The 23,658-nt window shown below is 43.8% G+C and overlaps 1 protein-coding gene across 1 annotated transcript in view; it reads right to left on the bottom strand.

Annotated features, from left to right (window-relative positions):
• The window catches only part of LOC308328113 (serine protease HTRA1A-like), a 31,823-nt gene extending 11,785 nt beyond the window's left edge, over positions 1–20,038 (bottom strand). Inside the window, exons 1-3 of the mRNA XM_080781824.1 lie at positions 19,372–20,038; positions 10,193–10,292; positions 8,678–8,882 (exon numbers count right to left, since the gene is read on the bottom strand). Of these exons, the coding sequence (XP_080637950.1) occupies positions 8,678–8,882; positions 10,193–10,292; positions 19,372–19,834 (768 nt within the window). The 5' untranslated portion in view covers positions 19,835–20,038. The remainder of the gene's footprint in view (positions 1–8,677; positions 8,883–10,192; positions 10,293–19,371) is intronic.
• Positions 20,039–23,658: the final 3,620 nt, after the last annotated feature.

Raw genomic sequence — 23,658 nt, 5'->3', positions numbered from 1 at the left:
CTGCGAGCAAAGAAGCTGACGTTTCACTGCAACGACAGATCATTTAGGTAAGGTAACATCTAAATATTCCAACCGCAATGGGGTCACCATATCCTTATTGACATTGGTACGGAAACCAATATGGCTTCCATGTGTTGTTGTTGGAGGACTTGGGATGTCTAAGAGCAAACACATGTGTGAGTTGCGTCTGTGCGTTTCCCTCAAGGCAACGGCGCTTTTACAGTGAGCCAGGGGCAAGACTGGAGGGCATCTGGGGTGTGGGTAGGTCGGCTTCTTTGAAGTCCATGGGTCACACAGTGATGACAGGAGATGTGGTCATGTTGTGTGGGTGTTTGGGTTTTCTTCTGCTTCTGCCGCAACCTTACCAGGGGCGGTCCAGTGTGGCCTCCAGCCTCTCTTTGTTGAAGTCAAGGGGGCCTGCCATCAGAACAGCAAAATCCTTGCTGTGTTCACTTGAAATCTATTTTTACACTCTGTAGTCTCAGTCTGTACAGTATTTGTTGCACCCACCTACATGCTTTATCTAAGTGGGGAAGGGGGGTTACCTGCAGGTGTGTACTCCATTTCACAAAAATGGTACAAAGAACTTCTACGGAAGCCCTTCGGACTGTTCAAATACAGGAACATATCTGTAGTGTATGTGGGGCTCTGTGACAGAAATTGCTCCTCCCTCCCACACCAAAACACAAACATTTGTTTGCTACAAAACCACAATAAACATCTACAATCTCCCTGGGGTCTTCTTATCAGCCTTGTGGTACATAAACACTATGATCTAGTTTTTGCATAAATAATATCTCACAATAACAGTGAAATATTCTTGTTAAAAGGAGCATTCAGTGAGCTTTGGGTGATTTGGAAAACCCCCCCCGGTCCGCCCGGGTAACAAAATGTGCACACGCTCTTCTACAGTGGGGGGGACACGCAACAGGCCAACAGCACGTGTACCAAGGCCCGCCCCCACTCGATCATGATTGGAGAAAGGCCCCTCTCTATCCTAATTGGATGATGGCTGGGCCACGAAACGAAACCCACGTTTTTTTGACCCCAGGTGTTAACTGGGGACAGGGAGGAACTCCTTATATGGTCAGCACACTCTATAGTAGTAATATAATAATAATAATAATAATAATATTTGAATTAAGTGAAATCACTGAATATACCTTACAGTGTCTTTATAAATTTGCATTCATCTTTTCTTGGCATGTTAAGAGGACGAGAACCGCCAATGCCGCCGGGCTGCCTTCTGCTGAACCAGCTTGGAACACATCTTCATACGTGGATCCAAAGGGACCAATGCTTAGCAGTACCCGATGGAGGAGGGACACTCAGCAGGCTTTCTTTGGCTGTCTTCCCAACTCGCTGCATCCACAGACATGGGAATCATTTCAGTTACATACATGGAGGGCTGATGGAGAGAGCATGGGGCAGAGGGAGGAGGATGTGATTCGTTTCCCTTCTGCCTGTCTCTGAAGGACGCCATGCAGCGTCTTTCCACCGGCAATGGAGCATTTCCGCTGCATCTTCTCACACGTGAGCTCGTGCTCACACACACACATGCCCCATGCATGTTCCTACAGTAGTCCTCCCCACACAACAAACACACACGAAAACAATTCCCATCAAGACACATAAGTGCATACAAGCACACACGCACTGTCCTTCTAGTGAACACAAAAACATACATATGTAAATTGAATCATCTGAATACCTGTTCATGGTTTTATAGTCATTCTGTATTCATGACCCCTTGCCTTTACCCATTATGGGACTACAGATTTGAGCATTCAGGAGCATTCAGTGATTTGGGTGACTTGGAACCCCCCCCCCCCCGGTCCACCCCGGTAACACGATGTGCACATGCACACACTACAGTGGGGGGGACACGCGACAGGCCAACAGAACACACACCGAGGCCCGCCCGCCCGCGCTCGATCATGATTGGTGGAAGGCCCCTCTCTATCCTGATTGGATGAAGGCTGGGCCACCTAGCCAAAAACTAAACTTAAGGTTTTTTGACCCCCAGGGGTTAACTGGGGACAGGGAGGAACTCCTTACATGGTCAGCACACTCTATAGTAGGGAGGATTATCACTACAAAACAAAACAAGAAGTGATATTTGAATTAAGTGAAATCACTGAATATACCTTTAATAAACCAAAAAAATAAACCAATATGCAAAAACACATGATCTGGACACTCTCGGGCATGCAGCAGGCACAGAGACACATACAGAGTCCAATAATAGCCCTAGCCAAACCAGCATGAGGCCAGATATCCAGAGGGACTGGTCTGTCAGACAGCAGTGAGACTTAACGTTAGCTAATGGCTAATGCAGGGATAAACGGTTTCATTGTAACAGATGGGAAACACAAGCTCAGATTTTACTGCCACACTGCTGGAGTAGTCAAACTGACATTAAGTAAATAAATGGTTCATAGATTAAAGTTATATTTGCACAGTGCCATACCTGTATTTGAGGCTTAATGTGCTACTTTGGGTGATGAAATAGGTTTAAAAACATACAGCATAATGATTTCTTTAAGCCGCAGTGTAAACAGAGTTTCCACTCTGCCTTAACCCAAGGTTACTGCACTGTGTGACAGGCAATGAAATGATCTGGAATGGCTTTAAAAGAACACTCAAAGTACCTCATTCCGATCCAAAGTGATTGCTGCCAAGGCAATGTGAGAGCTTTAAAGTGGATATAAGTGCTTCCAAGTCGACGCAAGATATTTAATAACAAGTGCAATACCATTTTTTAAGTCTAATTTTTCATGACAAATATAATTGTATAACCATGCATTCAACTACTGACGAATACTGCACCACATAGTGTGATTTCTATCCGGCAACACCTGAAATATCTAACTCTAACTCACTCGCCCAGACTGCCTTTTGGCATGTTCTGGTGTCCAACACATATCCATGGGCATTACAATTATTCAATCAAGAAAGACCATACAGTCTTGAATATTAGTAAGGCCCATGGTTATGTGTTCGAGCACTCCCAATGCACTGAGTGCTGGCAAGTCAGATTGAATCCCTGGCTTGAGGTGAATGTTGCTGAGCTGTACATTATGACTAGAACGGTGTAAATGATCAGGCTCTCAAACCTGAGCCCTACTGCTGTGTCTTTATCATATCACTGAGCCCTACCGCTGTGTCTTTATCATATCACTGAGCCCTACCGCTGTGTCTTTATCATATCACTGCCACATCACAGTTGTGCAATTATTAGCTCATTAGTTCACGGCAGCATAATTTACATAATTTACACCGCTTGCTGAAAATAAACCATTTTCAACAGAATAAATTAGTTATTAGACTGCTTTCTAGACATATGGAGACATTTTCCAGGCCTTGACCACATCTATCTCTCTCTCTCTCACACACACACACACACACACACACACACACACACACACACACACACACACACACACACACACCGCTTTCACCCCTCTCGTTCACTTCTCATTCTCTCTGAACTCCTCTTCTCCCACAACTCTGTCTTCCTCTCTCTCTCTCTCTCTCTCTCTCTCTCTCTCTCTCTCTCTCTCTCTCTCTCTCAGGGATTGGGAGAGTGCAGCACATTTTCCCCTTTCCTTCTCCTCTGAAGTTCCAGCTGCTGTAGACGGAGTAATGTGTTCCCCAGAGGCATGGTGGGGTAGACCACAGCCCAGGGAAACGTCCCGGGCCCGCCACCAATAAACTCCACATTCTCACACACGGAGGACCAGAGACAGGAGAAAAAAGGAGGAACCGGGCATATACAGGAAAAAAAGTAAAATGTCAAGGTTCTCGGTCGTGAACATATGCAATTGATTATTGATTATCCCCAGGCCCCTGGCTGGCTGGCTGGCTGGCCGCGCTAACGGACGGTAGTGACCTAGTTTCTAATGTACTGTACCCCACGAGGCATGAATGGAGACAAATTTGAGACAAATAGAAGGGGAGGGCGTGGAGGGAGAGAGGGGAGAGAAATGGGGGTGGGTAGGGCAGATGAGGAATTTATGAATTCGCATATGGTATTCCTATGGCATACAAACTGACAAAATGGCTTACGGTATTTGTGAAATGTGAAAACCTTTCTCCCAGTGCTCTTAACAAGAAAAACAAACTCAGGTCCACAAGCCTGTAACAATATACAGTCTGGAGTCTGTGTTTGTCACTCATGTGAAGGTTGGTTGGAGTCGGACCTTTGAATCCAATTGAGCTTTAGAGGTTAGAGCTCAGATATGCATAACTAAGTCCTTTAGGGCGAGGCTGAAATAGTCACTCTTCCCGCAGAGGAACAGGAATACAACAATTTCCTACATGGTAATGGTGCCGTTATTTCTAAACCGGAAAACGACAATCATCCTTGGTATCATCTCTCATTTCAGCACTCATTTTGTTCTCTAAGGAGCTGTTCGTTGATGGTTTGTCACTGGACCTTTTTTTTGTACACAAAAAGATACAGAATAGTAATTTAACTGAGAGTGTAAAAATGGACCGGTAGGGTCTGTGTAGCTGTGGTATTAGATGTGCCTTCTCCTCTTGGTCCACCTTTTCTCTTTTAATGAGAGAACTTGACTTATTAAGAGTGAATCAACGTTAAAACAGTAAAAGCCTCATGCTTTTGTAAGTCTGAGAGTCATACTTTTTTAACTCTGAGAGCGTAAAACATGTGACCAAATGATTACATTTGTGTATGCTCTCAGTTAAATTAACACTGAGGATCATGTTACTGTGCAGTAAGTCTTCACTCATAGAAACTGTTTTTACAGTATAGAGTGGAAACGTTTCAAAGCTTAAATGTTTTGTGTTAAGTAGAGAGACCAGATGCCCTGGGGCTGCAGGTTTTGATGACTGTATTTTCCCTCCTGCTTCACATCAGAAATGGCAACTTTCACTATCCATGTCGGCCTCTCATTATCTCTCTCTCTCACGCCATCCTCTAATTTAACATGCATTGATTCTCACCAGCCAACAATTATCGCACTTGCACGCACGCACGCACGCACGCACGCACGCACGCACGCACACACACACGTCTGCTCTCTCTCTATCTCTCTCTCACGTCACACACATAGATGCCTTCTCTCTCTCACACACGCACACACACACAGGATGTCAGAACAGAAGACTAAAAACAAACTGAAAAAGCAGTGGAATAGTGCATGATATAACAGTAACAGTAGTGTGAAAATAACACACACACACACGCACGCAGTCGCAGTCGCAGTCACACACACACACACACACACACACACACACACACACACACACACACACACACACACACACACACACACACACACACACACACACACACACACACACACACACACACACACACACACACACACACACACACACACACACACACACACACACACACACACACACACACACACACGCGCCAGTACCATTTGAGTCATGAGGCCCTTCCCAAGGGAACGGAGCTCTTCAGGGGGTGGGGCATGGAACCAGGGGCCTGTTCCTAATAGACACGATGACTAGGATCTCAAACAGCCTTTGGACCTGCGTCAAAACCATAACCACCAAAACCACCAACGCCTGGTGGTGGTGGTGTTAGCGGTTTTTGTACTTACAACGTAAGGTACTTACAGATGCTGAATGCATTGTGCACCAAAGTAGAATACCTGTCAATGACAGGATGACTATATCCACTACCTTTCCTCATATAGTAGAGGAATAAGAAGTAATTATTGTGGAAAATCAGGTAAATATCACACTTATGCTACTATTGCCCAAACAAACATTTTACAATGGGAGTGTTACAGATCATCTGCCCTTTTGTGTCATAAAAGGAGGGGGTTATTTGTCACAACAGAAATGATTCTCACAGTGTTTGATACTATCCTATCAGTACCACGGTGCCTGTCACAGACTGCCGTTGAGCCGTCCGTTCTCAGCGTGTTTGATGCAAACAAGGAAGAAAGAAAGACTCAAAATGAATAGTCATCAATGGCTCCGCCAACTTTGTTGTTCTGTACTCAACAAATACAGAGCTACTCTCAATACTCTTGTCAGCACTTATGCTGTGTGGGAATAGCTTACACTGTACAGAGCTGAAAAACTAAAAACAGAAAAAGGATTTCTCCTCAACTAGCATCGTGTCACTGTCAAGAGAATCTATTCAGCTGTGTTGCTCAGCCATGAGAACGAGTCCTGCCATGCACTCTGCGACTCTGCTTCGAGTCCTACGCCACAGCCCCTGGCTTTGAACGACAGCCAGGCATTCCTTCGTACATGACTGTCATGATGGTTGGCTATGATTCATGACTATCTCCCTGGCACAGAAATAAAGAAAGAGACAGACAGACAGACAGACAGATCTGTAGATGACTAGATAGAAGTAACCATCCCCCAGTTCTCCAGACAGATGACAGTGAGCATGCGTGCACAATCATATATCACATTTTATTTCTAGGCCTACTACATTCATTCTGCTAACTGACTTGTTAACATTTGAAAGGGATCACTGATGTGAGAATCACAAATCATTTTGACATTCAGACAGGTAATATAGACAGACAGACAGACAGACAGACAGACAGACAGACAGACAGACAGACAGACAGACAGACAGAGATAAGTTTCACATCAGTGAAGTTTTGCATCAGTGAACACAAAAACAAGCCTGCCTCTCTGCCATTAACGAGCAACATCTGTCTCTTTGAAAACGTTCTTCTAAATTCAGCAGGGTACAAGTATTCATCTGTCGGTACTAATAAGTAATCGTGTTTTCTGCGCAGCATCGTAGAAGTGATTTACTATTTTCAGTCCTCTGATCTTGTGTTGTGTCTCTGAGCGTCAACAGGAAGGTTCCAAAAGCCAAACACACTGTTTTGTTTACCATGGTCAGCTGGATCCTTCTGGCACTGGCAGAGGTCTGACACTCTGATGAATCACGCCTGCAGGGCAGGGTGTATTTGTCAGACACCTTTCATGCCAACACATGTAGCCTACACTCTTGCCTATAACTCACAAAGATTTTATTGGAGAGTTGCATAACAGCAACTTAACATATTTGTTTTGTACTTCTTGCTCTGATACACTAGCATGCAGAGCTGAATTAAGACACCTTTGACTTTAGTGTTGAGACTCACACCTTTCTATAGCATTGGTTCTCAACCAAATGTTTAGAATGTGCCAGTTGGTCAAAGTCAAAAGAGTGTGGGGACATATATCACAACCATATGTGTGATATGTTTCTGTGGTTTTTGAGGTCGAAAACCAGAGGAAATGAAGCGAAAAGAGAGAAGGGAAAATGAAGGAAGAAAGAACAGAGGGAAAGCGAAGAAAGTACAGTAGGACAGAGAAGGAAATGAGCCCACCCCAACATGGCTGTTCCTTGGTTCCCGGCAGCAGCCAGTGGTTAGAAGTTAATCTGAGGCGTGGGTGTTCAGCCACTCTCAATGTCACTCTCGCCAACGCTTGTAGGCACAGCATCAGTTAGAGCAGTCGCCGACACGAGAGGGCTCTGTGTTCGAAGCCACCACCATCCACCTCTATCCTGCAATTAATGCCTCCTGAAGTATTCACAATCCATGCAGTTTCCATTCGAAACGATTGAAGCATAATATTTATAGAAGCCCAGAGCGACGTGGGTCCAATGTTGGACTGCCATTCTGTACAGTAGTTATTTTCCTATACCTCGAAAATGCTTTCACTGTAAAGTGAGGACATATACTGCACATTTTGTGAAACTGCTTTTCGCTAACAGACGTCACACTTTATCAATATGAAAAACCAACCCACGATATACAAGATACCAAAATTGGCTCCAAAATGTTCTCTTAAACAGCTGCTAATGCTGGACCTTTTCATCTTATTCTTGCAAGTTGAGTTTTTTGCTAATCGTTTTCCCTACAGTCATTAGAACCACAAGAAGTTGTATATTGGTTTGACTCAAAACCAATTAATACATGAGTTGATCTCTTTCACACCTAGGCACGTGTAGCTATTCCATTAATGTTTTGTTGTGCAAAGCAGCTTGCGGCATCTCCACTTAGCACCCACAAGACATAATTGCAATGGTGACAGCTTTCCAACCATATGGCTTGAGACTGGAGCCAGACGGATATCGGTTTGGCCGATATATAGGCCATAATTTCACTTGTTCATGTCATCGTTATTGGCTATTATGCAGCCGTCGTGTCACGACACTTTCTATTTTGGACATGTCATTATAGGCGAACATCAAAGGTTTTAAAAAATGTTCAAAGATCTACAAGCTCACAATGTGTTGCATCGCAACATGCTGCAAGCTTGTAAATCTACTATTTTTTTACATTTTTGAATAGGGCTTCAGTGGTTAAATAAAATAGTCTGGTCTATGAGTCTATCTGATTTTCTTTAAATATCGACCAAAACATAATTAATCGGTATAGTCTAGGATCCACCAAAAAAATCTGCTATTGTTCGGGCTCTATTGGGACCTGCGTCATTTTGAAAAACATGTTAAAATAGTGAAAACTGACGATCTGCAGCCATAGACACGTTGTGAGTATATAGGTCAGCTATTTGAAATATTTTATCAAAATAGTAAAATGCCAAAAAGGTTTAAGCATAAAAGATAAAGCAAGATAGGGCCTTTATACTGTTAATTTATACATTTGTAACTCTCAGAGATTTTGCTGTGTAAAGTCTGGGACTGACTGACCGGAGCATCGATCTTGATGAGGGCGATGTCCGACTTCTCGTCCACATCTTTGATCTTGGCGTCGTACATGGCGCCGCTCTTCAGCTCCACCTTCACGCGGTGCTTGTTGGCGACCACGTGAGCGTTGGTCACGATCTGTCCGTCCTCTGACACCATGAAGCCTGAGCCGCTGGCCACGGCCACCTCCCGCTTGGAGTACGCCATCCTGGGAGCAGGACGAACAATCAACAGAGAGGAGCAGAGAGAAAGAATTAAAAACATTCACTGGGAGCAGGACGAACAATCAACAGAGAGGATTAAAAACATTCACTTTGAAATAATATATACTCAAAGATTTGCGCCGCATTTTTACGATTTTTCAAAAATAGCAGACCTACAAGCTCGTAGACCTATGAGCTTGTAGATCTGCTATTTTTCAATAGCTAAATTATAACATAATGCATGTAACACCAAAAGGGGTTCCCGCTCAAAATGGGTTAAGAATTGTATAATATATAGATAGATAATGCACTACAATATAAAGGGTTGGCAAATTACGTTTTTAATTGGTAACAGATTACCAATTAACATGCATGCACTTGTAATCATTAACATAATACATCATGTCATTTGATTACTTTCGGTACTTTGGATTGGATTACTCAAAAACAATATATACGGTCAAACAAATAACATCATCCAGAGGTCAGGTCATCTGTAACATATGTAACTGACTATGTTTTGAGATTTAGAAACTATGCCATACCTCCTACGATACTACTGCACATGTATGGTAATAATAATATAGTATACTATAGTATGCATTACCCCCACATGAAAATGGAATACACAGTAAAATCCTCAATGTTAATGCAACCATTGTAACTCAAATGTAGCCAGTTCCAGTTGTCCTAAGGGTCCTAGAGGGGTGATAAAATGGCGCAAGCATTTCACATATGTTGTTGGACCCGGAACCACAGCGGGATATTTGTAGACAGGTAACACTTTTTCTCATTCAGGAATGAGTGGAATGGAATTTTAGGAATGGTGTAATTTGGTCATATATGTCCAAGTCATCATCTGGCAGCAGGAGCTGTCTACAGGAAACAACGGTGTGTATAAGCCTTTCCAGGTCTTGCTTGGACATGACCTTCATGCATCAATTTAGTTGACATTTTGTAATTTCACCGGGTTAAAGTGACACTGAGGCTTTTACTGTGTACACCATACAGACAGACCGTGCTGATAGACAGAGAGGAGAGGACAAAGGAGAGGAAAAACATGTGGTACGAATAAGCTGCAGATGAAAGAGCATAAGAGAGGGTCGGATAATGAGAAAGAAGAAGATGTGTTGAAAGAGGGAAGCAGAGAGTAAGGTGCTCTCCTGACGAGTGTGGTCTGGTTACGCACGCAGGTGCGGTCATAAATTCTGGTATGTCTCTTAACGACACACACACACACACACACACACACACACACACACACACACACACACACACACACGCACTGCAGACAGACACAGGTGCATGACCTTACTTGCGGTAGAGTTCAATGTGAACCACGGCAGGACCAATTCTCTCCACCACGTCTGCAATGAAGTTGTATTTGTGTCTCGGGCTGTCTGGGTTGTCTTGGGCTGGAATGGTAACACACACACACACACACACACACACACACACACACACACACACACACACACACACACACACAGGATGTCAGAACGGAAGACTAAAAACAAACTGAAAAAGCAGTGGAATAGTGCATGATCTAACAGTAACAGACAGTAGTGTGAAAATAGAAACTCTGTCCATGAAACTAGTCTTTTTCACAACTGGACAGGGAGAAGAACACACACACACACACACACACACACACACACACACACACACACTCTTTTGCAACTTGAAAGTTCAGTGCACTCTTTAACCTTTTCATTCCTGGGTACCACCCACTGGCTGTTCATTCCACAAAACCCTAACCTTTGCATATACACTCATAACAACCTCACCCTATAACCTTGACAATAACCCAAATTATAACCCTAAATGTATGAGGAACAGCCACAGGGTATATTTCCTAAAATGATCTTATGTCCACAACTCAATTTTGGCCTTGCAAATGTGAACACAAACCATCTCAAGGCATATGCTGTTCATGTCTGTGTGTGTGCGTGTGTGCGTGTGTGCGTGCAACAGGCTGAATCACTGGATGACCTGTCCCACCATCGTATCCATCCGCAGCAGCGGGGTAATTCAGGAAACATTGACTGGTTCACCAGGTAATTAAATCCCACTCAAAGTGAGCACTAAAACCCTCCCTTTAACCCAAACCATGAATTAGGACTTCCAAAACTCGCCGTCCATGCATGCTTTGTCTTTCCACAATAAAACCCTAATTTTGTCAAGGGCCTCAGACAATTTTGTCTCAACCAGTGACAATTTTCATCCATTACCCCTCCACCCCACCCACGCGCCTGAAATTTGTGAAGCATTTGTCAGAGGCGCCCTCAAGATATCATTGATTACAGTGAAGGGGTAAGAACAAGGACAGGAGACATTCCGCTTGGAGCACAGTTAAACTAACACAAGCGTGGAATGAGCGCTGTCTTGCTGTACTGGATGGAACTAAATTATACAGTAGTATGGAATCCTCAAAACATTTCTCATGCCGCAGGGGGGAAAGATCTTGGTATTCTGCATGTGCTCTGGGACAAGTCTGTCTCGAACGATGAATTTTGTGTAGCTGTCAATAAATCTGTCCGTCTGTCTGTCTGTCAGCCTATATCTAGCTAAGGACATCGCACTTAAATGATATCAAGCCAGTACAATTAGATCTAGATATAGAGCAGGTTTGCTTCCTCTGAATGCTTCTTAAGCGGTGGGTGCTCAGCTACAGAAGCAGAACCAACTGAAAAATAATCACCCACAAGTGGTAACAGCTGCACTCCAAAAATAAATGATGCAAGACATAAAGACTTAGATGCAAAGTATTTTTTAATTCTGCTCTGGTTAGAATAAAAATCACACCTGTGTGAAGTTGTGAACTGAGTGGTGCAACTCCCCTCTCCCCCTGCCTCTCTCTCTCTCTCTCTCTCTCTCTGTAAATAGCACTAGGCAACAGTGCAGCACTATCTCTCTCTCTCTGTTTCTGGCACAACAGCGCCACTTTTGCCCCTACTGCTACTCATAGTCACATAGCCAGCCACACCTGCAAAAAAGGTGCATGTGTGTGTGTGTGTGTGTGTGTGTGTGTGCGCATGCGTGCGTAATAATATCTATCTATGAATGCACTCTGTACGTCTGTCTGTCTGTCTGTACGTACGTGTGTACGGCTGTAATGCACGTAACTTGAGAACCGTTAGCCCACCGCCTTCAAATTTAACACACACATTCCACACCCCCACAAGGACTGCAGTGCCCGGGGGCGAGACGGTCGGACACACGGTTGTCCAGAACCGCCACAGAAAACCTCTGGCCAGGCCCTCACAGGGCCCCTGCCCAGGGTCCATATATGGAGCTGGCCTGTTCTGACATCACAACACTCCATATTCGGGCATGCCTGACACAGTACTCCATATATAGGAATAAAGGGACAGATACAGAAATCTCCATGAATGGGCATGAAAGGGACACAGACAGATGGGTGGAACGGGTACTCTGACACGGGTACAACGGGTATTGCATAGCCGAGTGGGGCAAGGATCTTCAATTTCCATCGTTGCTCTACAGCCGTATATATATATATATATATATATATATATATATATATATATATATATATCCAATGGAAACTGTGTAGTCATTTCCCCTGGGCTAGCTTCACGCTCCAGAGGTCCTGGTCAGTGCGATAGGGTTGGCAGCAGGGCCCAGTGTCCAGGGATGCTGTTGTTTCTGGAGCGTCTGCATGGGTCATCCTCCAAACAACTGTCTCCTTCACTTGTCTGTGTTATGATGAGCGCCGGCTCTGGTCACACACACACATGCACACGTGAGCAAGCAAGCACAGAGACACGCACACCCTGGCTTGCACACACATGCAAGCTAGTAAGCACACATGCAAGTATGCAAGCACACACACACACACACACACACACACACACACACACACACACACACACATACACCCCCTCTAGCCACAGTTGTACACACATAAAAACACACATTGTATGAATTATGCAAACACACTTGAACACACACGCACAACTTGTGCACACGCTCAGTTCATTTGTTTCCACACACTCACACATTACCATCACAGCAGAGCAAAAAATAATGATTGCTGATTTGGGCCAAGTGGTGACGCCTCTGTGAAACCACAAAAAACAGATGTCACCCAGTTCAGCAACTCAATCTACAAGGTAAAGGGACCAGCCGGGATTTTATTCAGCGGCTTTATGGACTGTGACAGATTCGCTCATAATGAGAAACTTGGACTGAGGCTGGAAAAGGTTGACGGTCGAGGTCGTGGAATCAAAACGGACTAATTTGACCTCAGCCGTTAAATCCTGAGTGTCACTGGAATGTGGATAGAGGGTTTTCATGAAGTACAGCTTCAACTAAATTATTTCTGTTATGGGTTGACGGAGGGTGACATCATGTCACAAGCGGCTCAGTATGATAAGGTGAACCAGGTAGCTCTTTTAAAATGTCTGCCCGTCTGTTGAAATACAGTGAACTATACTGTAGGTTACTATACAGGACTCTGACTGAGTAAAGTAAAAACTTCAAGAGGATGGACACAGGATGGTGCAAAGACACGCGTGTGCACACATGCGTGCGCACACACGGTAGTTTAAGAGACAGTTAAACTGAGATGAACTTGGTTAGGAGTGCTGTGACCCGAGAAAGGCATGCATTGAGACAGAGAAAGGAGGGGGTGGGGGGTAGCCATAGGAAAGTGACTGCAGAGAGAAGCTCTTAAACTGCCACTCAAAACAAAGGCAAAAGTTTTTTATTTCACAGAGAAGCACCAGAAGATCTATATTCCCTGTATCTGTACTCCAGCAGTGTATTAGAGATGGGAGATAACCTGTGCTCAACCAATTCTTACTCTACTACTTTTTCCTAACAGTAAAAATGAACCATTGAAAAAGGACATTTTACTTTCCTTGTGAAGACAATTTGTAACTTATGAGAGTAGAAGTACATACACGCACGCACGCACGCACAAGCACACACGCACACGCACACGCACACGCACACACACACACACACACACACACACACACACACACACACACAGTCTACATATGCTGACCTCCACTGAAAGTGTCATTGCCCACAACCCCGGCCTCAATAGCCTGTCTCCTCCTCAGCTTTTGTGGGCTTCTGCCCGTTTTATGGGCGGAAGCAACTCTTCCTTAATACCCCTCCTCGAAGCCCCCCACCCCTTGCTTTCAGAGAAACCAGACCGGTCTATCCAGTGAGATCCTCCTTCACTTCTGCTCATTGAAGCTTTGCTTTTTCTACTGCCAGTCGTAGAGGGCCTTAATTGGCGATCGCACCCTGACAAATATCGCTATTGTCAGCAGAAAACAGAATCAAGGAATTGTAGTTTAAGAGTGGGGTTAAACCCCAGCTGAGTGCCACACGGATAAAGTGTAAGCTCTCGTAAGCCCTCTTTGCCCCCAACTGACCCTTTCATGGAAACTACAGTTTCTCAAGCTGGAGATGGAGCTGGGTATTCACGGTCACAGAGCCGTGAGAAAGCTATTATGGAATCCCTGCCAATAGGTCATTGACGTTGGCTCGGCCGCAAAGTAATAGATCTTCAGCAACTTCATAGATGTGTGTGAGCCCCATGGCACTATAGAACAGGGTCATGATCCATTTAGCCTACATGATGCCTGTCTCACTCTTTTCGGCATGACAAATACATACTGTAGGTCTCTATTGAAACAACGGCTGTACTTTAAAGCAACGTCACTAGCAGCTCAATCGAAGTTGTTCAACTGTAATTCTTCATCACCTGCTGTTACCCACACTGATTTGAACCCACTTTCAAATTCTCACCGCTGATGATTCGGCCATCATGACGATAGGAACATAATGTAGTTTGGACATTTGTTACTGCTGGTAATACTACCCAAATACAATTTAATGAGCAAGGCTCCACCATGTGTCGGTGTCGAGCGTATAATGTACCAAAAGGATCATAATTCATCTCCTGTTCCCTACCGTATCATATTTTCTACTTTAATTACCACTTGACGTCTATAAACGCTAACTGATGACTGTGATGAGTGCAACAGTGTTCATGAACACCAGCTGTTAATGTCGGAAAATGTATACGGCAGGAACAGGAGATTAATTATGACCCTATTCAGAATTCCATACACACATTCATTGTCTAATAAAATGTAAAAGACAGTTTAATGTGTGCCTGTGTCTCTCCCTACCCCCTGACCAGTCCTCCACCGTCCACAACCAGTTCCCACCTGCCCGCCACAGAAGGCTTTTATTACAAATCCAACCATCAACACAAAGTTCATTAGGTTTCATTGTGGCACAGTGTTTGAGCTGGCGAGAGTGATGGCTTAACTGAAATGTCAACAGAGGAAAAGGGGGAGTGAGGGTAGAGAGGCTAGAGCGGAGTGGAAGTATAGCGCAGGTTTTGCCTCTGGCTTATCAGTGTGATCAGGGAACGGAAGAGAAGCAAACACGCCTCTCCTGTGCCATGGTGGGAATAAAGAGGGGAGGGGTCCACAATAGAGCCTGTGACTTTAGCGTGAAGCTGAAGGAAGAGATGGGCAGGCAATGGTGGATGGAAAACAGCATGGGAATTATGGGAAATTATCGGGCTGCAAGGGGAAATATTTGGAGAATATACAGAGACAGAGAAGAAAGAAAAAAAGAAAGAAAGAAAACCAGGACACAGACATGACAGGCAGAAATAGGAGCAGAAACCATGCAAAAAAAATCTAATATTGATGGTGGTAAAGACAAGTCAAGGGGAAAGAATGTGCATACTCAGCGTATTAAAAGTCACTATACTGTCTGTAAGTAGAGTCACAGAAGGCCCATATTCATGCCTGAGCAGAGCCTGCCAATATAAAAACCATAAAGACCAATCCCAGTCATCCAGTATGACTGGGATCCATGTCATCCATCCATGCATTCTGCTGGATCTTCCTGTACATGGATTACATGCCTAAATGCTCAACATCCTAAATTGTTACCAAAGATCAACCTCCTTTGAGATTCTATTCAATTTATTTCTACTGCCATACCGTGCCACTTTTGTATACAAAATTAATTTGTTTCTTGAAAAACATGAACATGACCCCAAAGGCAGAAGCAGAAACGGACCCACATTTCCTCTCCAAATCCAACAACTTGCGTATTCAACAACTTCACAGGCCAGATGCAGAATGACATCATGCAAAGTGGAACGGCGTGTGTTTTCTTAACACGGGCCCAGGTCACAAGTTGTGAGCGAGGCCCTGAGGGGCCTCATGTACTCTGGCTGCAGTTCTCCTGTCTGATGCTGACAGCTAAACCAGGATTATAACGTCTTTAAATTATAACCGGGGGGGGGGGGTACAACAACTACGCCAGGACTATAGCATCTACAAGCAATACGTTGAGAATTATAAGAGAGGATTAATAGCAAACAAAAACAAAATCAATAACCAATGGATTTGAGACTTATTAATACTTTGCAAACAATACGGCAGGTACCATTTAACAAGCTATGCTAAAAGGATAGCACAAATAGCCCTACAGGGGCTTGTTTCCATTGTATTGTGGTCCTATGAACTCAACTCATCAAGAGTCTTCAAGACATACACACTTGAATGACCAATCCAAAGTAGAGAGACCGCCAGTTTACTGACACGTACTAGACCAGGGGTTATTGTAGCGGTCAATTTGTATTGGTGGTGGGGAGGGGGGGCCAAATCATTTTCTGGGGTCCCCAGCCAAAAACGTTGAGAACCCCTGTACTAGACTATGGCAGACTCTATTAGCTGAATCATACCTTGAATTGAATAACGGTTCGATGACCCTGGACAATCGTTGGCACTGATGACGATTCTTGCCGAAAAACAATAGCAGGCAGAAGATTGCTCACCTCACTGTTGCAGTGTTGTTATATCTCAGGTGCTCACACAGTTAGCTATTTAGGCATGAGCTGACCTATTGCAATGACTAACAAATGAGAAGATGGCCTCTGTTGTTCCACAGTGGAGACAAAGATAGATTTTGGCAATGCGTCATTACACACAATTAGAATGCCAACTACAGTGTCAAATATATGCATTATTGTGTATTTGTCTTCCTTCCATTAAGTCTCTTTGCTCACCAATGTGCTCAGTCTAATTCATGCAGCTGTCAATCTAACAGCTGACTTGACTCCTCCACGCTGTCAGCAAAGGTATACTTATTTGTGTGTCGCCCTTATGTTTAGCGCAGATCCGTATATGGACATTCAGTAGAGCATCTCTGTTAAAACAAGACCATAAGGACTGTCTGAGAATGGTGTTGAGGAAGGAGACCTGTTCCTCACTCTCTGTATATTGTTTCTCTGCTGAATCTTCTTAATAGATTCTCAATACTTCACCCTGAAGAACTTTGTCATTCCTTCATCTTTGGAAGATTATTTCTCTACAACATAATATGGGAAACGTCACAGAATAAATGTGGGTTATACCAACATTGTGAACCAGGTCAGTGGACTTGTGGTTAGAGTGTCTGCCCTGAGACTGGGAGATCGGGGTTCGATCCCCGGCCGGGTCATACCAAAGACTCTAAAAATGAGAGACAGTGCCTCCCTGCTTGACACTCAGCATCAAGGGTTGGATTGGGAGTAAGTCCCTGCAACATACTAGCGTCATGTCCAGGGGGTGTACTTGTACATCAAGCTGCCTCACACTACAGAGGCAGGAGATAGGCCCTATGGGCCCCATGGCTCGGCAAGGCTACTTACTACTATACTAACGTTGGGGTTTATCAACTGGCTCCTGCTGTTCCTGTATTTTATACTGTGCTAGTATGTGTGTGTGTGTGTGTGTGTGTGTGTGTGTGTGTGTGTGTGTGTGTGTGTGTGTGTGTGTGTGTGTGTTTGAACAGCAGCCAGGTATTCCCTCACATGGCTGTCGGCTGTGAATCATGAGTGATGCGGTCCCCTCCGGTCCACAAAGCAAGAATAAGCAAAGAGAGAGAGCGAGAGAGAGAGGAGGAGGGGGGGGGGAGAGATACCTCACTCCATCAGTTAGTTTCTATAAGTTCCTTCAGGGAGGTTTTAAAGTAAATCCCACTTTTGCAATATTAAAACACACAATATGGACATAAACATAACACATACATTTGCATAATACACGGTATTACACGCAAAGGTGTGCTTGTGCACATGTACAACAATGCACTCACAAACAACAACACACACAAACAACAGATGCAGGATGAAGCCATCTATATTCCACCATGTGCCGATGGTGAACTTCAATTTCACGGTTTTCCATTCCAGAATATCTCCTGTGTACTTTCTAAGTCATACTATACAAGCATACAGCATTAGTGATGACAAATGACTCACTGATATAGTACACAGCATGCATTCTTGACTGGGCTGTACTATTTCATACACAAAGCATATCTGAAATGGAATGATGGTCTGTTTATTGTTAAGCTCCACTGATTGTGGTAACATTGTTTTCATTTGACATCCCTATTCTGGGGAAACATTCACCAAAAATAGCAATCTACAAGCTCATATGTGTGTTTGAACGGTCTATTTTTGGCAAAGATATTTGAGGGGGGAAGAGCAGGCCATGTAGAGATATTTGGTGTAGAGGGGGAAAGAGCAGGCCATGTAGAGATATTTGGTGTAGAGGGGGGAAGAGCAGGCCAGGTAGAGATATTTGGTGTAGAGGGGGGAAGAGCAGGCCATGTAGAGATATTTGGTGTAGAGGGGGGAAGAGCAGGCCATGTAGAGCCAAGTGCCAACTCAAGTAAACTTTATTATGGATAGGTTTTATGTGGTATACATTTCAAAACTTAATGAATGTTGTGGCCATTAGATTGGCCTATACCAAACCACTGAAGTAGATTTTAGATTGCATTTTTAAGCAATTAAGAGGATTGCCACTATAGCCACGTGACTGCATTGCTGTGGATGTGGACTAAACATACCATGCAGCAGAACTAATCTGTAAATTCCCAATGTAGCCTATATACTTCGCAGACGAATGTCTCGACTCCGTCATACAATGAATTATAGAGTGGGCTGAGGCTACATCAAGCTCCAAAACCAAAGTTGAGTTCATAACTTTGTTTAACCAAGCAACGTTGAAATTGCTTTCTGGTTTTGCATAATTGTCATGCACGAATAACACGAGAAGGAAACAACACATTTCAATAGTGTTCTTTGTTTTCTAAGACACATGGGGGTTTGTATCAGTGGATGCAGCTGTATGACATCTGTGTCCTTAAGCCCCTTCACTAGACACCCGGTAAGGACGTAAATCCCAAAGGGACATTTGTGGAAGGAACGTGCACGAGAGAAATTGAATCCAACAACAAGTTACGTTTTGAACTCGCTTAATTTTCCAGTGAAGGATTCTACAAAGTTAATTAATTCGTGTTAAAATCAATTTGTAGCTTTTTAAGTGTACAGATGGAACCAAAATGGACACTTTGTTTCTATTTGTAGGATACACTATCAGTCTGAAGACTTAAACTAACATAAGTTTATTGTGTAAAAGTAATATTTTTTACCTTTTCCACAAGCTCCTCGCTGAATGAATAGAACAGGTGGCTGCTGGAGTTTCTGCGCCCGGCTGCTGACTCTCTTGAGCTCGCAGATGTTGCGGTATGACACTCCATCGCTGCCGCAGACGGGATCGGTGGCTTTACACACGCAGACCCCGCTCTTGCTTCTCCTCCTGACCGAAATGGAGTATCCCACGCCACCCGAGACGGAGCACTCCAGTTCCTCTCCGCATAGCGGGTCTCCAGGCTTCCCACTTGCGCCGCACGTCTCGCCCTCTCCTGCCGCGCACACTGTGCAGCAACTGCATGCGTCCGGCCCCTGTCCCGCCGGGCAGTCCGTGGGCAGCCGGGGACACATGGACTTGTCACATCGCGCAGGACATCCGATAGAATACCTGTTGGCAATCTGCGCGTCTGCTGGCACGATGGACGCGAGGGCGGCGGTTACGCACAACAGTGACCAAAACATCGTTCAAGTTTAATATACGTACATTAAGTTCCTAAAAGGGAAATAAAATAAAACAAATTATACAAAATGTCCCAGTCCTTCTTTAGGCCTATAGGCTGCAGTGTTATGGGTATGTGAGTGAGAGGCTGAGAGCTCAGTAGTTTGGGGAGTAAATCAGTCGCTTCAGCTCAGCTGGCCACTGCGCACCATGACGCGACTGTGGCGTTTTTCTTTTTTTCCTTTTCTTCTTTTTTTTTCGCTGGCTCTGCAATTATAAAAGCCTCCCTCCAGTCTAGTAGCACATATAGTCGTCAAGTACTACTAGTAGTGCAGACTGTGCAGTCTGCACACATGAGATGACGGTGACCCATCGGCACACTTTCTAGGCGGTCACCGGTTACGTCATTGATTGATTGATTGATTGATTGAAATATTTAACAGTTTGCAGAATTACAGTAGGCTATACATTTCAAGCACAAACTCAATACAAAGACTGTTAACTGTGAGTGGACGACCCAATTAAGCATTACACTTGTTTACAAGAGGGTCCACCTTGTTCAATTCATCAAAACATTTACAAATACACTTCTATATAGTCAAAGAATAGAACAGGAATTCATCATAAAGGAGGTAAAAAGGGAAAAGAAACATATACAGTGAGGGGAAAAAGGGGTGGGCGGTGGGGGGATTCAGATTTTACGGGGGACAGTTTCAAATTGCAGCCTCCATAGGTGCCCTTTGAGATGTCTTAATGACTGTTGGTAGGGCGTTCCACATTTTGGTGGCATAGGAGCGAAAATAATTTAGTCCCTTGTTTGTGCAGAATCTGGGTTGTACATGGTTCGTTGCACTCTGGTGTTGTGGGTGTGGACTTCGTTAACATTAAGGAATCTTAGACAGGTACATAGTAAGTATCTAGACAGGTACATGGGTATCTTGGTGGTGTATCAAATCTTGTGGACCAGACCCATTGCAAGATACTGTACTCTGTCGTCGACCATAAGCCATTCCAGCCTGTCAAAGTGGGCAGGGGTGAGGCCAAGTAGGAGCCTGACCAGTTTGTTTTGGGAAGTCTGGAGCATAGTTTTAAGGGCCTTTGAGGTGCTGTGGTACCAGGAGGTGCATGCATAGTCAAAGAAACCTTGTACGAGGGCTCCTGTTAAGGTCTTCAAGGTGTTTTTGTTGACCAGTGAGGAGATCCTGTAAAGGAATCTTGTTCTTTGGTTGACTTTTTTGATTATGTTGGTGGCCATTTTATCACCGGAAAGATTAGCCTCCAGGATGGAACCTATGTGTGCAGGGGTGTATTATTTGGACCCCTAAAAAGGTTGCTTTGTTAACATTTTCCACATTTTGACAATCCTGGAGAGTTCCTCATTTCTCAGGCTGAAAATCCAACACGTACGATTCTGATAGGCTATATAGTTTACTTAAGTAAACTATCTGGTTAGGAAAAAGAGCTATTATCTATTTCCAGTTATTTTAAAGCGTTTTCTTTGCCAGGCCTACACCTCTTAAATGCACAATGTAATTGTTACCAGGCACTTAATTAGGCAAAATCATAAAACACACACGGGGGATATGGAGACACCCCGCCCAAATGTTTTATAAACTAAAACTATATGCATTACACCCTGCACTATTTTGGCATCATGCCTAAAGCAGGACAGAGAGAGGATTACTGTATGTAAACTGTAAATTGAAACATTGCATTCCTCGAATGCTCTCAAAAGTCATTAAAAAACCTGGAAACATCTGTGTCCAAACTTAGGTGTAATAGGCCTATTAATAGAAGTAATCAGAAACATTTGTTTGAACACAGATGAGATGAATATAATACTCTAAAACAAACTTGTTTTCTCGAGAGCTACGAGCTATAGTTAATCTATTAAAATGTTTAAAAGTATTGGTATAAAAATGTACCAAAAGTAGAAAGTAGCCTATAATCAGTCATTATGCAGAATGTCCCATTTCAAGTAGTTTTCAAATGTTTAAATATGCAACACATTGTGAGCTTGTAGATCGGCTATTTTCAAATGACTGAAATGTGTATAGGGCTGAAGTGGTTAATGTATACATGTTTTGTAATAGCTAATAATCCAAATCTACAAAGTAACTATAGTAACTCAAGTTTTCAAATAATGTAGTGGAGTAAAAGTACAATATTTGCCACGGAGATTTAGTGGAGTAGAACTAAAAGTATTGGAAATGAGAAATACTCAAGTACAATAAAAATACCTCAAAATTGTACTTAAAGTAAATGTAAATGTACTTAGTTACTTTCCACCACTGGCAAGTAGTAGCCTACGTATAGGGAGAAAACAAAACATCGCTGTTAAGACTTAAGATGTCTGTGGTGGGTCGTAAAGAGTCCAGTAAACAGAGGGCCAAAGCATCGCTGTCATAAAGAGCTAGACCTAATACAACACAATGTGTTCGCTTATTATGGACTCGGGGGTCTTTTTAATGGCTCTTAGTTTTAATGAGGTGACTCGATGGAAGAGACCACTTCTTCTCAAGTTCCTCTGCTCCTGCACAGCGTCGGGAAATGGAGGAGGGAATTTAAGGGGATGAAGAGCAGGCCTCCTGGGGTGTGTGGTGCACATAGGCGACGCTGGGGAGTCTGCGTGTGCGCGCGCCATGCAATTTGAATGAGACGCCACACGAGTACAGACGGTGCCCAAGGCAGGAGTCTGTCTGAGGGCACAGTAAACAGTATAGTCAAAGAACGATGGGAAAATAAAGATTAAAAGGACCTCATCTCATAAGGAACACCCACTCTCAAACCGAGACCAAACCATGGACGGACAAGACTGAGGTCTCTGTGATCTAAGAGAAAGTCTGCATATTGTATGGGGGTCTATGTTCCCAGGGAGCTACCACCCCAGCCCCAACCACCCTAACCCCAATAGAACTCTGGGAAGATATACAGTAGGCACGACTCACGAGTTATCTGAGAGTGAGCGAGTTCCCCAGTCCAACAGACTAAAATCGTTATGCTTTGAATGAATCCAGACCAAACTGTAATTTTACAAACCTAAACAGTGCCCATAGAGCCTCTATGAGACTACAGTGCTCTGTCGGAGTGTCGGCCGACTATAGGCCTATATCACAGCATAAAATGAGGTTATACATCATATGATCTGTATTGTTAGTGTACACTACAGCCTCTATCGCAGCATCTGAGAGAGCCTGTTCTGTAGCCTAGAGAAGATCACAGCATCAATTTATCACATCCCGCTTCGGGCCCTAAATTGGCTTCCCGTGGCAAGACACAGGGTCAACTTGGCAAGACTGACCATGGTCCACAAGATTTGGAAAATGGAAAATAAATAAAAAGTTATTATAAACTGGTCACTCAATACACGTAGGCTACACCAGAGAGCCAGTGTTGCAGATGTGTCTCTTCTCAAATTTAAGGGTCAAACAGGGACCCCAGGGATTCGTGTACATTGGGGCTACCCAATGGAAGAATAGGCTGGAAGTGTCAGTCAAGGTGACTTCCAATATACAACAAACATTCAAGCATTTAACAAGGCCTTGGCTATTGGCCAAGGTTCCAAAATACGAGCAGAGTTATAAGGATAACAAATATATATCATATGTTATAAGATGTATTTAAATGGTGTGCGTATGAGGACCACAATGGGAGATAAACTGGAATTTATCCATATAATTTATTTATATCAAATTGTTTTAACATGTGTTGAGACTTTTCAAATAAACTAAATGATCAGCATGAGGCTACAGTGATCTGTACACCAAACATCTGAGGCATCTATGAGGAATATCACAGCATCTGAGGCTACATGTTGCAAACAGACGCATGCACGCAAAGTCAATGT

The sequence above is a fragment of the Protomyctophum bolini genome, assembly GCF_963924005.1.
Source record: "Protomyctophum bolini genome assembly, chromosome: 14".
In the NCBI taxonomy this organism is placed as follows: domain Eukaryota; kingdom Metazoa; phylum Chordata; class Actinopteri; order Myctophiformes; family Myctophidae; genus Protomyctophum; species Protomyctophum bolini.
The sequence above is the reverse complement of the archived record's forward strand: the minus strand, read 5'-3'. Positions and strand labels throughout refer to the sequence as shown.